Source organism: Suricata suricatta, chromosome 6 (genome assembly GCF_006229205.1).
Source record: "Suricata suricatta isolate VVHF042 chromosome 6, meerkat_22Aug2017_6uvM2_HiC, whole genome shotgun sequence".
Lineage (NCBI taxonomy): Eukaryota > Metazoa > Chordata > Mammalia > Carnivora > Herpestidae > Suricata > Suricata suricatta.
The window spans coordinates 120,502,677-120,519,870 of record NC_043705.1 but is presented as its reverse complement, the minus strand read 5'-3'; the positions used below and the strand labels follow the sequence as shown (position 1 = coordinate 120,519,870).

The 17,194-nt window shown below is 46.2% G+C and overlaps 1 protein-coding gene across 1 annotated transcript in view; it reads left to right on the top strand.

Moving 5' to 3' along the window:
• The window catches only part of SKP2 (S-phase kinase associated protein 2), a 32,303-nt gene that overhangs the window by 3,387 nt on the left and 11,722 nt on the right, over window positions 1-17,194 (top strand). Inside the window, exons 3-7 of the mRNA XM_029940991.1 lie at window positions 9,299-9,410; window positions 11,959-12,102; window positions 13,385-13,519; window positions 15,152-15,250; window positions 16,591-16,721. Of these exons, the coding sequence (XP_029796851.1) occupies window positions 9,299-9,410; window positions 11,959-12,102; window positions 13,385-13,519; window positions 15,152-15,250; window positions 16,591-16,721 (621 nt within the window). The remainder of the gene's footprint in view (window positions 1-9,298; window positions 9,411-11,958; window positions 12,103-13,384; window positions 13,520-15,151; window positions 15,251-16,590; window positions 16,722-17,194) is intronic.

Sequence of the window (17,194 nt, the reverse complement as noted above, 5' to 3'; positions counted from 1 at the left end):
CTGAATATCGGAATGGACTCATAATACCAGGCTTATCCTCTGCAGATCCATCCCCAGAGCTAGAGCAGATTGACTGAAATGTAGAACTCACCATATCATTTCTCGCTTTGATAGCTTCCCATCCCCAGGCTTTTCAAACAGGAAAGTGAGTGCCTCCCAGAGTGGATCAGAACCCCAAGAATGGAGAAAGCCATTAGGGGTTCTAATTAGAAAGGCAATAAAGGACTGATCAAGTCAGCCAGATCTGGCTGTGCATCCTAATTCTGCTGTTTACCAATCTTGGGAAGTTATTTGAGCTCTCTTTGCCTTCATTTCTTCGTGAAATAGAATAATAATACCCACTTCATAGGTTGCTCTGAAGATTAAAGGAAAAAGTGCCCATAAAACTCTTAGCATGCTGTGTACGCATAATACGCAGTAAGTAAACCCAGTTAATTTGGTCAGCAAAGTCTCTGACACTTATTTGGGAAGCTACACCACTTTTTCTTTTGTCCTTAGTCCTATTAGCCTGACCTTGTTAGTATGGAAGTTTTTCCTTCAGAATTTAATGCTACTTTATTTTTAGTGTCTGGAGTATAGCACTAGCAGTTTGGTGTTTGACCAACCAAATGTGGTGAAAGACACTTTCTGCTAGGATAGCAGGTTTTGGTTAACTTGTCCGGTGCCAATTCCTTTTAGATGTTGAGTGTGATTCCTGTATGTGCTTCCGCATTCATACACAGAGGTAGAGACGTACGAATACAAAAGGCATGTTTTAAGCAAGGCACTATGGAAATGAGAGAAGATTAAGGAAGGGATGGTTGCTGGCTTGCTAGACATTGCTAGTCGAGTTGAGGGGAAATGACAATACACACTAAGAAAAGCTCTCATCAGAAGATGGCAGCTGCAACACTAGCGTCCAATGAGCAGTCCACGTGGTAAGTGCTAAAGGAGGCCAGAGGAAGGGAGCCCCTTGTGCCAAATTGAGCCAGGTACTGCTTCCCAAGTGCAGAAGGGTTTCCAACGTGGTTCCCAGCGGGTGTGAACAATCTTCCTCCTTCCACTCAGCAAAAGTGGAGGCTCTGGGGAGAGAGGGAAAGATCTGGAAGCGGTCCAGTCAGTACATCTACACTGTTAAAACTGATCTCAAATACATATATGTCTAAAGCAAGCTGAGAGAGAGGCAGAGAGGGAAACTAATTATCTTCATGGTACGTGTATGGCATTGCACACGGTGTAGACTGGCTAATCCATATGGAGTGTGGAGAAGTAGAGTCACTGAAGCAGGATGAGGGGCAGCTGGGTAGAGGAGTCCCCGTGGGCCTCCAGTGTCTCCGGATCATTCCAGGGATTTTGTCTGCAGTTGTCAAGACAGGTGGCTAATGGCTCTGCCAGGATTAGAGCAGAATCGGCCACACCTGCTTACTGTAGCGATCTGACGACAGTGGCCCTGAGCTGGGAGTTTTTCCTGGCTCTTTCCTCAGCAGGCAGACCCCTGGCCAGACTCACATACATCTGGCAACTAAATCCTCATCATCTCTTTATTTTTGAAGATAGAAACCGTGTGGCAGACCCGTATCAAGACAGGTCTGTTTGGCACTCAGGGTGAGTGTATGGAAGGAATTGGAAGTAAGTGGCCCAGTAGCAAGGTCAGTAACAAGCCCAAATAGAACAACTTTATTTTATTCATGTCATTAAATGCCTGTCTTGGTCCCTTTTCTCCCCACCCTCCAATCCCCCAAACAAGATGACCAGGAAAACATGGTTGAACTAATTTGTTGATCAGCTTTTCCATGGCTGTTAAACTGCCTGACATTCCAGAGCCTGCGGCGGTTCTCAGACTGGAGACTAAAGTTTGGTGTCTGCTGATATCCCCAAAGGAACTTGTTTAAAGTGCAAAATTCCTGAGATTCTGATCCAAGAAGTCCTGCCTTAAGCCTGGGAATCTGCTTTTTAATGCTCACAGGCAAACATTTTTCCTCCGTTTTTTTTTTAACCAGTAAGGAATATATTTTACATTGCAATCCTGGGTGTGTGCCCGAAACAGAAATTTCACAAAACTATAATTCCCCTTGCTAAGATATCTCTTACTGTGCTCCATTCCATTCTTTTAAAACAAGGCTGCTCCAACTAAATTGATTTCCTGACTCACCAATGAGTCTCAGCCCCTCGTTCCCAAAACTCAGCTCTGCAAAAACCTTTAGGGGGCCCTTTGAGGCGTCTCTTTGCCCTGTGGCTTCCTTGCATTTATTCATGCAGCCAGTAATGCTGAGGTTAGCAGTACAGCAGTGAGCACAACAGGCAGAAGACCTCTCAGATCTCTTACAGAGCGTGTCTACGCTACCTTATTCTCCAAATCCCGGTTTCCATGGTCTCTCCACCCCTCTTTCCATATTTCAGGCTTGAGCAAGTTTTTTACAGAAATAGAGGGCCGTAGGGCTGAGGAGGTCATTGGGGACCCTGTTTTTGTTTTACTGTGTTTTGCTTTCAAGTTTTGCCCACCTGGCCAAACAAAACCCAAAAATACCAAGAGTTAGTATGGTCTGGGGTTTTTATGATCTGTGGGCAGACGAAGGAAAACTCATCGCAGCATGGCAGAATGTTTGTGGTTTTTCAGAAAGGAAGCATGGCTTGTTAATCCTTAAAACAAGCTAGCACAAGCAAACGTGACGTGAGCCCCCACCCTTACGCCTCAGAAACGGGAGGTGTGAGTCCCAGTGCCAGCTTATCCTTGGAGTATAATTTATTTATCCATGCTGGAGACGAGCAGTTTCGGGGGTCAGAGTTTTGTTTATGATTAAGATTTGGAATTTTCATTTGAATCTGAGTGTGGGTGATGTTCCAAGAAATAAATACGCCTGGTAAGATGAGCAACATATACGGCAAAGATCTCCTGCATAGGAAACTCTTCAATAAGCTGCTCTCCCCAGAGGAGTTTGAGGCATGGGCGGTGGCGAAGTTACAGACCTGGACAGCTGAGTGTGCACGTGACGGGTGAGTGGAAACGAGGTGGCCGACGGTGTCGACCAGCAGGCTTGTGAATCCGGCCAGTTTTCGCCCCTTCATGGCTCCAGAGTGTGTTTAAAGCCTTCCTGTAGTTCAAGCCTGCTTTCTGTGGGCTTAAATAATTGTTTCCTTTTCTGTGCAGGGCTGGTGTGCAGCCTTCGGGGGTGTAGAAGTGGTGAGGGGAGGAAAGTCCTGCTCTGGACTCTCCCATCCGCTCCAGCAAACAGACCAGACAGCAGAGGAGTTAGGAATCCAGGAAACAGATGGTTGATGTTTGAAGAATTAAGTGTGGCAAGTAAAATTAGATTAAGCATATCGCAAGCCTGGGTACCAGCCGCTGGAGCTGGAAGGCAGATTTCTGCCCCATCTGCTTGGACAGCAGCCAGTCTCAGGTTTCAGCACCTCTAGCGAGGGGTCCTGTGGTCAGTGTCCCTCCATGATCAACTGAGGGAGTCCTGGGTACTTGGCTGCTAGCTGGGGCCGTGCATTCCCTTGGCCTTTGTTCCTTCCCTTTGGGAGCCAGCCTGCTTGATAGCTCTTAGCATCTTTGTTTTACTCCCTCTCCCTGCCCGCCCTTCCTCCCTAGCTCTGATTGAGTTCTTTTCCCATTGCAAGTCAGGTTGAATCCTTACCTTCCTGAGTCTTGTAGAAAGAACATCAAACACTTAGGACGGGAGAGTGTGGGATGTTAAAGCATCCTGTGGTAGAAAGGACATCATAGGGAGTCAGACCTGAGTTCGAATTCCTACCCTGCCGTTTTACTAGTTGTGTGGCCTTGTCGCACTTGAATCTTCTTCTGAACCACCCGCCCACCCATCTCACAGACAGACTACTTGTGTACTGACCTCGGGACATTATCTTTTTGTCCTGGGTTTTTGTCTTCAGTCTCCTTCCCTCTACACAGCAGCTCCGTGCTGTTCCTTTGCAGGTACAGGGCCCTCTGCTCCCTGGACCTCAGGGTGTGGGGTTTGGCATCAGAGCAGCCCCAACTTCGCTTCCTGGCTCTCTCACCTAACAGCTGATAGCACCTTGGTGAGGTTATTTATCCCTGCTGAGATCAGTTTCCTTATGTGTAAAATGGCATAGTATTAAATACACAGGGTTGTTGCGTTTAGAGTCCGTGTGCTTGAATAAATGTTTAAGACTTTAGGACTCTCAGTAAATGGCTGTGTTTAGGTATTAGGTTTTGTATTTGTGTATTAGTTTGTCTGTTGGGGAGGCTGTTGGGCAGGGACGGTAGCTTACACCCAGCTCCCAGCACTAGTGCATTAATTAGGCACCCAGGAATGTTTGCTGAAGTCGAGCCATAGGCCAACCTTATCATTTTACAAATAAGGAAACTAAATGGTCCTAAGAAGCCAGCAGTCTTGCCTGTGTGTAGAATAAAGCCAGCATTCTTCTTTTGGGTGTCAGTCATTCCTTTGTGAAAGAGCGTTTGAGTACTTTGTAATATGCATTGCCAGGCTCCCTCCTCGGCACTGGGTGTGTAGTAGTTTCTTGATTAGCAAAGGTTAACCAGTCAACGCAAATGCGGAATTGGCACATTCATAGTTTGCAAGAAGGGAGAGCCAAAGGTGTGATGCATCTGGCCAAGTTTTATTGGATGCCAGTTACGGGCTGGGTATTGTGCTGTGTGCTGGGTGTGCAGATCTGGGTCTGGGGGCTGCAGTGGTGATCTGGGAATGCTCTTCTGAGGGAGTGTTATTTAAGCTGAGACCTGAAGGATGAGTAGGAGTTGGGCAGATGAAGATGGAAGTTGCAGTGCAAAGACATCCACATTCTAGTGTTCCCTTCCTAGCGTGGCTTCACTGCTTAGCTTTGCTGCCCTTTGCAAAGGTCCGTGTTCCTTCCTGCAAATAGTGACTAGTTTTCATCTTTGCATTTTTTAAATGTTTTTATTTGAGAGAGAGAGAGAGATCATGAGTGGGGGAGAGGAGGGGAGGGAGAATCGCAAGCATAGTCCACGCTCAGTACAGAGCCTGATGCAAGGCTAGATCTCACAACCCTGGGATCATGACCTGGCATGAGATCAAAAGCTGGACGTTCAACCGACTGAGATACCCAGGTGCCCCTCCTCCTCACATTTTAATTGCCTAGCTCATGTTGTTCTAATTGTTTCTGATTTCTTAGGTGTTCCCAATAAAATAAGCACCAAATTCATTGATTTGTTTCCCCTGCCCTGCACTTCACAACAAGCCTCCCTAATGTCCGTGTCCACAGGTCTGTAGTGGACGCACGGTACCTCACCCGTAGCCCGTTGAGACTTGGCACTCCTTTATGTGCCAGAGGTTTTCTCCTGCATACAGATGTGACTGCTTGATGCCTTTTTCTGGGCAGGCATGTGGGAGTTAACATCCCTGCCCCGCTCCCAGAAACCCACACCCAGTGACTGAGAGCTGTTGGTGGATTAATACCCCAGCACCTGTGCTCTCGGCTGGGACAGACAGCTCTGGGGCATGTGCTATGGGGTCTCCCAGAGTCCCCAGCAGACTTGAACTCCACTTGGCAATGGTGATAACCTGCTTATTAACTAACATTCCCCACATTGTCTGCTTTCCCTTCCATATCTCTTCACTTTCCAGTGCTTCCTGGGATTACTTGCCAAATAAACTACTTGAATTCAGGTCCGCAGGATCTGCTTCTGGGGGCCCCAAACTTAGATAGAGGGCTGTTTGGGCCTCTTGGTCAGTCACTGCTGCAGCCCTCATCCAAACCCTATTAAAACCCGGTGTGTTTTCAAATAGGTGAAAATTCCAAGCAGCAGTGAAAAGGAAAGTCATCACAAAAGGCAAATGCAAAGCTTTCATGGAGAGAGGAGAGAAATAGAGGCCAGAAGGAGAAAGGAAAGTTTGACTCTGCTGCTTGATCTCTTTGTTTATATTGTTTAATCTCCACAGGGAACTGCTTTGCAAAATAAATCATTTTATTCCAGCTCCTGCAGATGAAGAAACCAAACCTGAAGGATTAGGTAACTTGCCCAGGATTCACGGACTTGGGGCAATAGAGATGCATTCTCATTGACGTGCTCCCTTTCCCGTTCTCCCCCTCGGGGGGAGGCAGGCACCTGGTATCACGAGGAGTGGACAGATCTAGTGCAAGTCCTAGTGCGGCCTCAGGATCCTGGATTCAAAATAACGAAGCGTGTCATTTTTTGCCAAATCAAATGCTAGAATCTGATCTACGTATTCAAGAGGCACCAGAGGTCAGGGAGTTCAGAAGAATTAATGGAAGGAGAACTTAAGAAAAGCTAATCTATCAACTTCTTTGAATTGGGGAAGCAGAGCAGGAGCCCTGTTTGAGAACCCCCGGCGTCTGGCCATGCTGAGTTCGGAGGAGCCTCGTGGTGGTGAAAGAGGGTGGTCGCCACCCTGAGAAGCCTTAGAGCCCTCTCCCGCTGCCCCCCCCCCCCACCCCTGTCGAGGTCCAGGGTCAGCACAGATGATCTGCCCTCATCCGCCCTCATTCCTTTACTCCTGGGTTCAGGGCCTCAGTGAATCATTTTGTCCTCAGGGAGGGAGGGGCAGGCCTTCATTGAGCAACTGCATATCTCCTCATTTTTCAGTAGAGGCCACTTCCTCCAGGAAGGCTTCTCTGATCACTGCTCTGCCACCATACACGGCATAGCACAGCACTGTGATCCCTGGTGCAGCCCATTATGATCCCTTCTTGACATTTCCTGTCTGTCTCAAATCCTGAGCCGGCCATGTCTTATTCATCTTTGTAGAACAGACACCTGCATGTTCAGTAAGTATATGCACATATATGTCATATAAATGTATCAGACATTGTGATAGTTCCAGGAAATACAAAAATTATTTTTTTTTAAATGATTTTTTTTGTTCCCAAGAACTCATGGCCCAACAGGGACAGGGACTAAACAGATGAGTAAGTAAATAATAAAATTGTGGTAAAATTTTATAAAAAAACAATAAAATATACAAGTATAAAACATAAAAATATAAATTAAATGGTATAATATAATTTTAAAATAATAAAAGTAATAAATTTGTGGTTAAAAAGTGACCCATTTTTGGTGATGTCATGGGTTGCCTTCCATAGGCACTGGGGCACTAATGGCAACTTGATTTTAAATTAATAGCAGTCGGGGGCTGGTACAGCATGTACAGGGCCACTGAGATGTGGCTCATTCTCTGAATTACGAGTAAGTCCAAATGGCTAGAACATGTTTCTAGGTAATGAACTAGAAAAATGAGTGGGTCCATGACATGAATGCTTTTGAATTTCATGCCAAGCAGTTTGGACTTGAGGCTTCATATTTGGGGGGCGCCATGAAAGGGTTCTAACTGGAAAGATTGCCCAAGAATACCACCCAGAGGCAGCAGATGCCACGTTTACCACCCTCCTCAATGCTTTTCCCCATCATGTTCTCCACAGAAGCCTGGTTCAGCGTACCTGTGCAAGATATCCAACTTTTAGATGAGGGCGGGACAGTGTGTTAGTAATCAGGGTTCTCCAGTGATGTGGGGATTTATTAAAAGGATTTGGTTCACGCTCTTACGGAAGCTGAGGAGTCCCAAGGTCCGCAGTCCAAAGGCCCAGGGACCCGGAGAGCAAATGGTTCCAGTTCAGGTTTGAGGTCAGGAGACCCATGTCCCAGCTCAAAGGCAGGGAGAAAGCCAGTTCTCATCACATTGGAGAAGGGATTCAGTGTTTCTCCGTCAAAGGAACCCCTCACAGATACACCCAGAATAGTATGGAACCAAGTATTTGGCCTCCCCCCACCCAGACAGGTTGATGTATCAGTCCAATGAACCAACACAGAAGCGAGAGGATAGCACTAGACTTGGTGTACAGGAGCGGTTGGAGGTAAAGGGAGACTAGGAAGGCGAGTCACTGAACTGATCTAAACCCCCAGTATTTCTTCCATACATACCTGTGTCCTTCTTGGCCAGTGTCCTGTTATCCTGATCTTGTGGATTATTCTGTATGTTCCCATGTAAGAGTTCTATTTAGACAGTGCTTTTATAAGACAAAACTCATCTTGAAATATCCACCTTTTTCCCCTCTCCAGTTTTTTTTTTTTAATGTTTTTATTTTTTGAGAGTGTGCTCAGGGGAGGGCAGAGAAGGAGACACAGAATCGGAAGCAGGCTCCAGGCTCTCAGCTGTAGGCAAAGAGCCTGACGCAGGGCTCGAACTCGCAAACCACAAGATCATAACCTGAGACCAAGTAGGACCCTTCTACTGACTGAGCCACCCAGACACCCCTCTAGTTTTTCTGTTTTTAACACAGCAGCCCAAGCAGCCCTTTTAGGACTGTCTGTGATCTGCACCCTCTAGTGGCTCCTCAAGACATTCAGAGTCAGAGCTGAAGGCCTCATTATGATGTACGAAGTCCAGCATGACCTGGTTCCACACTTCTCTCATCTTCTGTCACATCCCTGCTCACTCTTCTACACTGACCTGGCTGTCCCTCAAAACAGATACGCTGTTCCCTATACCTAGAAAGCACGGCTCCCTAATTTTGTTCAAGCCTCTTTGCTCAGTGATCACGGTCTCAGTGAGGCCTTCCTTGACTGCTTTGTTGAGATTTTGAACACTGTCCTCTGTGTTTTCTATCCTCTTTTACTCTGCTTAATTTTTCTGCATAGCACTAATCAATTTTTCCAGATCCTGTAATTTACTTATTTTTGTATGTGGGATTGTTTCCTCCCACCAGAATGTAAGCTCCATGAAGGTAAAATGCTTTGTCTATCTTATTTATTGCTTTCTCCCCAGCACCTAGAATGCTCCCTGGCACCACTTTAAGTAGAGAGATAGATGGAAACTCCCTTTTGATATTGTACTTGTAGGCAAATGGACTTCTGAGTGCTTTCTGTAAATCTGAAAGGAGGAGGAAGAAACTTCATTTGCCTTATAGATAAGGTCTCCACTTGATGGCTAAATCCACCACCGAATCCAGTTCGGAGAGAAACAAGGCATTTCTTAGCCACGGAGGGCATCGATGTCTCAGACTTTGTATGCCATCAGGCGGGGAGGACTTGCTCTGTACCACCATTAATTAATACAGCCCTTACTAAGGTTGGCCAGCAGGTGCTGAAAGGGAAAAATTTTATGAAAAGTATTCTTGGTTTTTTTCTTTTCTCCTTTGCTGAGAAGGTGTGGTGCCTCATCACGGGGTCCAGAGACAATGGGTGAACAGAAAAACAATTGTGGGATGAGTAATTCCATTAGCATTAAATTCCCCTGTAAGTTAAATGTTATGTATTCTTTAAGTGCTTGAAAAGACTCCGTAGACTGGATTGGGCAAAATGACTGGTGATTAGAAGACACATTGTTTTTCTCCCTCAAAGGTGTTTCATGGGACTCCCTTCCTGACGAGCTGCTCTTAGGAATCTTCTCCTGTCTGTGCCTCCCTGAACTCCTGAAGGTCTCCAGTGTTTGTAAACGGTGGTATCACCTAGCGTAAGTATTTTTTACCCCTTTTGGTATATGTGTGGGAGGAGAAGAGAAGGATTATTTATTTATTCATTTGGGTCTAGTGAAACCAAAAAACCAAGAAAAATATAGCACCACAAAGCAAACTAGGTCTCTTCGTATTTTAGTAATAGTGTCTTCATTTCACAGCAGAAGGGAGGAGTTTCCTGGAGGTGTAAACTTACCACCTCGAATCACTCTTTTCTGTATTCTTGCGCTGGTTGGATTCTGACTCTCCACGGCCCCATGGCTCCTCATACCGGTGGTCCAGGCAGCAAGGGCAGAAGGGAGAACATGGGTCCTGGTATTAGATCCGACCGAGAGCCCAGTTTCTGCCTGCCACCTAGCGTTCTGGGACCTGAGTGACGTTCTTGATACTTCTGAGCCTCGGTCTCCCACATATAAAATGGAAATCGTAGTACCTTCCAGACTGGACAGTTAGAGGATGAAGCATAAAGATGGCAGTGCAGTGCCTGGCTCGTGGAAGCGTCTAGCACATGGAAACTCATGGTTGTTGTTGTCTTTGTTCTAGGATGCCACTTTTCTTTATTTAAAAAAAAGAACTTTAATGTTTACTTATTATTTTTAATTTTTTTTAGCATTTATTTTTTTTTTGAGAGAGAGTGTGAGCGGGGGAGGGGCTGAAAGGGGGGGGAGGGACACAGAATCTGAAGCAGGCTCCAAGCTCTGAGCTGTCAGCACAGAGCCTGATGCGGGGCTGGAACCCACAAACTTCAAGAGATGACCCGAGTTTTGAAGTCTGGCGCTTACCCGACTGAGCCACTCAGGCGCCCCCTAGGGACGCCACTTTTCAGGTGTGAAAGGTGAGCTGCACAGGGAACGCCTTGGCAAACTGGAAGGCAGTTAACAGGCCAGAAGGGATGGGGCAGGGGTTGGCTTTGTTTTCAGTTTGAGCTTTTGTCTGTCCACCAGCAGCCCTCTCCAGCCAGCCCCTAGCCATCCTTTGCACTGAAAGGCCATCTATCTCTGTTTTCTCTGCACACCTTTGGGGCTCTCATCGTGAGCCGGCAAGGGCCCCTTCCCATCCATTCAGGGGTATGTGGGCAGTAAGACACCCCGGATGTTTACAGCGTGGGCTGGTTGCTGAGAAGAGCCCCAGGGAGGCGTGCACACCTGGAATGCTGGAGCCCGAGGTGGCGGAGTTTCCCCGATCCCGCCCGAAATGACCCCAAACCGATTTTCCTTCAGCCAGCTCTCCTCTTCATGCAGAGTCCATTGATCTTCATATCAGTTGTCATAAAAGCAATAACCAGCATTTATTAAGCACTTGGTATGTGCCAGGCACTGCGGTACTGCCTTCTTAATACTAGAGGCCAAGTAACACATTGACAATTTCTTTATGCAGTTATTTCAGAGTCCTGCCAGTGATCTGCTTATTTCAGGACTAGTAAAGAATAAAATCCTAGTAGGCATTTAAAATGTTCCCTCATGTGCTTGATCTCATGTTTTCTTTTTTTAAGTTGAATTAAACTGTGGCTATTACAGCCCCTTGATTTTACTGTTCAGTACATTTTAGTACCTCATTTTGCTTTAGATAGAAACGCTATCTAAAATCTAATATTTTTTCCTTTCATATTAGTTCATACAAATAATAAATTTCTGTGCATATATATATATTTTTAAGCTTCAAGGACATAATAAAGCAGTTGAACTCCTTTGTACGGTTCCTTTTTCCTAGTAGATATTTGATAGTACTATATCTTAATAAAGTATAGTTGATGCTTGAACAACATGGGGGTTGGGGCACCGACCCCCAGCCCAGTCAAATATCCACATACAACTTTTGACTCCCCAAAAACTTAACTACGAATAGTCTGCTATTGATTGGAAGCCTTACCCGTAACATAATCAGTCAGCTAACACAGGTTTTGAATGTTATGTGTGTTGTGCACCCTTATTCTTATAAGGTAAGCTAGAGAGAAGAAAATGTTACTTAGAAAATCATGAGGAAGAAAAAATACGTTTACAGCACGGTGCTATAAAGCATCTGCCTGTTAGCGAACCTGCGCAGTTCAAACCCATGTGCCAAGGTCAGCTACAGTGCTGGCCTCCCTCCTTTTCGTTATATTTACATGTTACTTAGGGTAATTGTGGTAACTCTTTTACGCTTAACAAAAACAGCAAGTATCGGGATCATTAGGCAACTTTGAACCTACCTACCTATTCAGTAATCAGTGAGATGATTTAAGCAACCATTTTTAAGTTACCAAAGTGAATTGAACACTAAAATTTTGTTCTGTAGTCCCAGATCATTACATTGCAAATGATAGCAGTATACCGTCTATATGTTGAAATACATATATACATGAAGGTTGGAAGCTGATCTGTGAGATGAGCAAGAAAAAGTCAAAAATGTCTCAAAAATACCATAGCGAATTGTATAGTCAGCTCAGAAAGAAAGCTTCCTTCGGAATTTGATTCAAGGTGATTCATGACCATCTCCTTGTTCCGTGGCAGTGGTGAGGGCCTCCGGCATCCAGAGCCCCCAGCTTACGAAGGACCCCTTCTTTTCCAGATTTGACGAGTCTCTGTGGCCGACCTTGGACCTCACAGGTCGAAACCTGCACCCGGACGTGATCGGCCGGCTGCTGTCTCGAGGCGTGGTTGCCTTCCGCTGCCCACGATCATTTGTGGATCAGCCATTAGTTGAACCTTTCAGGTAAAAAAGAAAAATCCCCAGGGAAGACTATTTCTAAATCTTGAGGTGGACGCAGGTTTTTTTTCTGGATCTTCGGCCAGTCAGCCGTGCGCTGGAATGTTAAGTGCACGCTGTACTGTGCGGCCTTTGCGTTGAAACCCGGCGCCGCTGACGGCGATCCCCTTCCCAGCGTAAGCCGGGGCTACTTCCAGGCTCTTCCAGAGGGTCCCAGACGCACATCGTGCTTCTCAAGTGGGGTCCTCAGCGGATGCTCCTCGTGAGGCCTGTGAGGCAGGAGCGTGCAGAGTACTCCGCCAGCCCGGCTCCCTCCGCACTGCCCAGTTCTGACAAAGACAGCGTGGGAGGAGTCCTCTCGGATCTTTACCCCTGGATTTCTGATCCTGTAGTGGACAGATTTGCAACCTGAAAGAAATGCCCTCTTTTTGTTTGTTTTGTGGAATATTTTGACAGACTACTTCTCTGTTCCTGGTGATTTTGCAGTCTGGTTTCATGCCATCCCAGACTTGAGTGGAATGACTAGATACTGAACAGAAAGATAAGCTAAAAATGGCAGAGTTAAGGATGAAAATATAGATCCCGACTCTACCTCTTTCCCCTTCCCTCCATGGTCATATGGCTGCGCCCCTCTTCCACTGGTGTTTATCCTTCTCCCGTGGCTGTTCCTTCTGGTTCCCCTTCATGTGTGCTGCTTTCTCTGCTATTCTGGGGTCTGTCCCTGGCTGCCTTCTCTCCATCCGCACACCGTAGACATGCGTATGCACCCGCGGTTGTGCCAGAGCCTTCAAATCCTCTTCTTTAGTTCAGCCCTCTCTTTGAAACAAACTATTAGGTCTAGTTACCTAGAAACCTCTACACCTGTGTTTCCTCCAGATATCTCAATATTAGCCCTTTTCAGCTTGCTCTTCCACTGTCTTCTGTTTCAGCAATTCACTCACTCACCTTTGCTGGGAGGCATCATAGGCAGACTCTCCTTTTCAGCTGCATCTAGCTTGTTTTCATGATGCCCACTAACTCATTTACTCTGTTTTCATGGTGCCCACCAACTAACTTCCTAAGCAGGACCATTTTGACCTGGCCGAGATCCTCATGAATTTTAAAATGAATGAGGGAAAAGAGTTATGAGTAGCAATTTATTTTAAGACCAAAACTATACTTGAAATGTGTTCTGCGGGTCATGTTTGTGATTGGCCGCTCCTTTGGGGAGGAGGCGGGGCTGGATGTGATTTGGAGGTGCTGGTGTGGCCACCTCACGGAGCCGCCCTTTTCTCCCTTCTGTGTTCAGCCCTTTCCGTGTGCAGCACATGGATCTGTCCAACTCTGTGATCGATGTGTCCACCCTCCACGGCCTTCTGTCCCTGTGCTCCAAGCTGCAGAACCTAAGCCTGGAAGGCCTCCAGCTGTCAGATCCCATTGTCAAGTGAGTGGCCGGCGGAGCATGTCACCCAGGCCGTTGTTTTTATGTATGTCAATCTTGTTTCCAGAATATGTGTGGGGGGCCCTTCCGTGCATACCCGGATGGACTCGGAACGTATCTGTGCTTCTGCAGTACTTTCAGGACTCGTCCGGGCAGTGCAAGTTGGCGTGTTAACTGTATGGCTGGCCTTCGGCTGGGTTCTAGACAGACAAGGATGAACAGAGGCCTGCTCCCTGCCCCATCCCTGGGAGAGACAGACAATTACAGGGCAGTGTGTTTGTTCAATGCGTCAGGAAGTGTGTCGCATCCCACAGAGAGGCCTAATTCAATTAGGGAGGGCAGCCTTCTCAGAGGAAGTGACTCTTCAGCTGAGAATTGCAGATATTCAGGTTGGAGCTCCCCACGGGACAAAGGTAAAGAAGCGGTCTAGGTGAAGCTGCCTGTGTGGTTCTAAACTCTGAAGTAGTTGTCAACTGCTGGAGCACAGGCCCAGTGAGGAGGTGACAGGAGGTGAGGACCCGATCGTAACGGGCCCCTGCCATGCTGTAACAAGTCTGGATCCGTGATAGGCACTGAAGAGGGAAGCGTCATAAAGAGAGTGGATGTGAGAATGGAAAGAACGTGTCAGAGTTGAAATTTAGGAAAATAACTTGCTGGGTACCTTGCCACGTTCATCAAGTGGGGGAAAAACTAGACTAGTTAAGATGGTATTGTGTTCATTCAGGTGAGAAATGATGAAACCTGATGTAAAAAAGTCTTAAAAATAACTACCAACATTTATTGGGCACTTACTATGTGCCAGACACTAAGTTCTTCAAAGGTCATCTCGTAAATCCTCACAGCAACCTGTGACGTAAGCTCTTATTGTTCAGATATGGAAACTGAGGCACAGAGAGGCTGAATAACTTGTCCAAGGTCTCACAGGCAGTTGAGTGGCAGAGCCAAGATGTGAACTTGGTCATAGAGTATGATTCCAGAACTCTGGCTCTTAATCACTGAATTCCACTAACACAAGGCATTTGGGAATGCAGAGGAGAGGCCCAGATTTGAGAGATGTTTAATTGGAAGAAATTCCTGGAGACTTGACAACTAAAAGTGTACCTATAGTAATGCTCATTATAGGTGAAGTAGAAATAATGTTTATTCCATCATTCTTTCTTTTTTTAATATAAAAACTACATTGGGGCTCCTGGGTGGCACAGTCAGTTGAGCATCTGACTCTTGATCTCAGCACAGGTCTTGATCTCATGGTCATGTGTTCAAGCCTCATGTTGGCCTCCATGCTGGGCGTGAAGCCTACTTAAAGAAATAATAAAAAAATAAAGAAAACTACATTGATGAGTATTTCTTGTGTGCTTACTTTGTGCCAGGCACTGTTCTGAGCCCTTTATCACATTATATAATTTAATCTTAACAACCCTACCAAGAAGGTACTGATACTGCCATTTCACAGATGAATAAACTGAGGCAAAGCATCCTATTTGGTGTCCTACAGACATGAGTTGAAACTCACTTCTGGCTCCAAGGCCTGTGTGTTTGAGTACTTAACTTCTCTAGCCTCCTTTCCTCAGAATGCTTATTAATTGGATAATAGTGTCATATTGGTGTTCCTCTGACATTTTCCTCTTTTTCCAGCAATCTTGCACAGAACTCAAATTTAGTGCGACTGAATCTTTCTGGGTGTTCTGGATTCTCCGAATCTGCCCTGAAGACTTTGCTGAGCAGCTGTTCCAAGTAAGAACAATGCAAGACTTGATTATAGAACTGTTTTGGTAAACATCCAACTATCCCTCCCATGAGAGTAGAATTGAATCTATTTCTTGAGCTGTTCCTAACTCTGCACTCCTGATGGTAATGCAGCGTCCTTTAGCCTCTGAACTTTCTGTTCAAGCCCAGGAGCCAGATCACAGGCTTTGCTGAAGCTACTTGGGTAGTGATCCCCTCCTGTTTTTACTATTAAAATGAGGAAAATCTAGTCATGTGTTTGTCAACAGTATGATTGAAATTAGTCTGTTTATACCTGACTGTTGAGTCAAGCTTTTTCCTGATGATACCTGTAGACCTAACTTATGCAAATAGTACAAATTTGGGTGGCTCCATTAAAAATATCGTTTGTATCATGTATTGATGTCAATATATTAGTAAATGCTACAGTTACAGATATTACTAAATGGGAGGGGGACATGGCTCACAGAATACACAATACTGTGTTGTGTGTGTACATTTGTGTGTGCGTCCTTTTTAATAATCCTTAATCTAATTTTTTCCAATGTTTATTTTTTATTTTGAGAAAGAGAGAGACAGAGCACAGGCAGGGGTGGGGCAGAGAGAGAGGGAGACACAGAATACAAAGCAGCTTCCAGGCTCTGAGCTGTCAGCACAGAGCCCGACCTGGGGCCCGAACTCCCCAACCATGAGATCATGACCTGAGCCGAAGTCAGACACTTAACTGATGAACCACCCAGGTGCCCCGTATGTCTCTTTAATGATCTGTTGAAAGTAGATTACCTTTGGATAAAAATGTATTCAGTGAGGTAAAATGTGTGACCCTACATTTATTCAGCTATGTCAGGAATGGGGTGCGTGGTTTAATGGTTGGATATTGTCTTTGAATCCTTCCATTTACTCCGTTAGCAGAGGCCAGATAAGACGAAGTGGCTCTTTGCAATGTCAGCATTTCTTTATTGGGAATCCATGGTAAGATCCATGGATCTCTGGTTGTTTGCTAACAACACAGTTGGTTGAAAAAGAAAACAGCCTAGAGCATCTCCGTGTATCTAGTCCTGTCCTGAGTGTGAGCCATCTAGAGGAGACTGTTCCCTCCATCTCCAGAAGGGGGCAGCACTCACTAAGGCAACTTTCTGAGGCAAACCTGGGCAGGGCCGTGTGTCAGGGAGGAGGCAGTTTCAGGTGAGCAAAGCTAGGTAGCAGCTTGGAGAAGCAGAGAGAGGTTCTGGGCATGAAAGGGCAAGGAGTGTCTCTATGGCTTTGTGGTTTCTTCGCAGCTTGAGAGAGTGCTCCCTGCAGAGCTCACTCCTGTGTCGTGGCTTCATTCTCATGTCCCCCCTGTGCAGATTGGATGAGCTGAACCTCTCCTGGTGCTTTGACTTCACTGAGAAGCACGTGCAAGTGGCCGTCGCGCACGTGTCAGAGACCATCACCCAGCTGAACCTCAGCGGCTACCGAAAGAATCTCCAGAGATCAGGTAAGACCCACCGGGCACTGGGCCCTTCTCAGCGACCACTCCAGCAGGAGGTTTCGTTGACTGCAGAGCTTCTCAGTGCCGTGTCTCAGTCCAGTACGCGTGTTCGCATTCCCCTTGTTCAGAGGAGGTAGCAGCTGATCGGAAGGGTTAGGCGACAGACACGCTGGTGGGGTAGCATCAAGATTTAAATCCATAACCCAGAAGTAAACGTCTTTGTGCCTTAAACCAATTGACTTTTGGCCACATGGGTGACTCAGTCGGTTAAGCTTCTGACTTCAGCTCAGGCCATGATCTCCTAGTTCGTGAGTTCGAGCCCTGTGTCGGGCTCTGTGCTGACCGCTCAGAGCCTAGAGCCTGCTTCCGATTCTGTCTCCCTCTGTTTGCCTCTCCCCTGGTTGCACTCTGTCTCTCTCAAAAATAAATAGACATTAAAAAACATTCGAAAAAAAATACACCAATTTACTTTTAAGCAG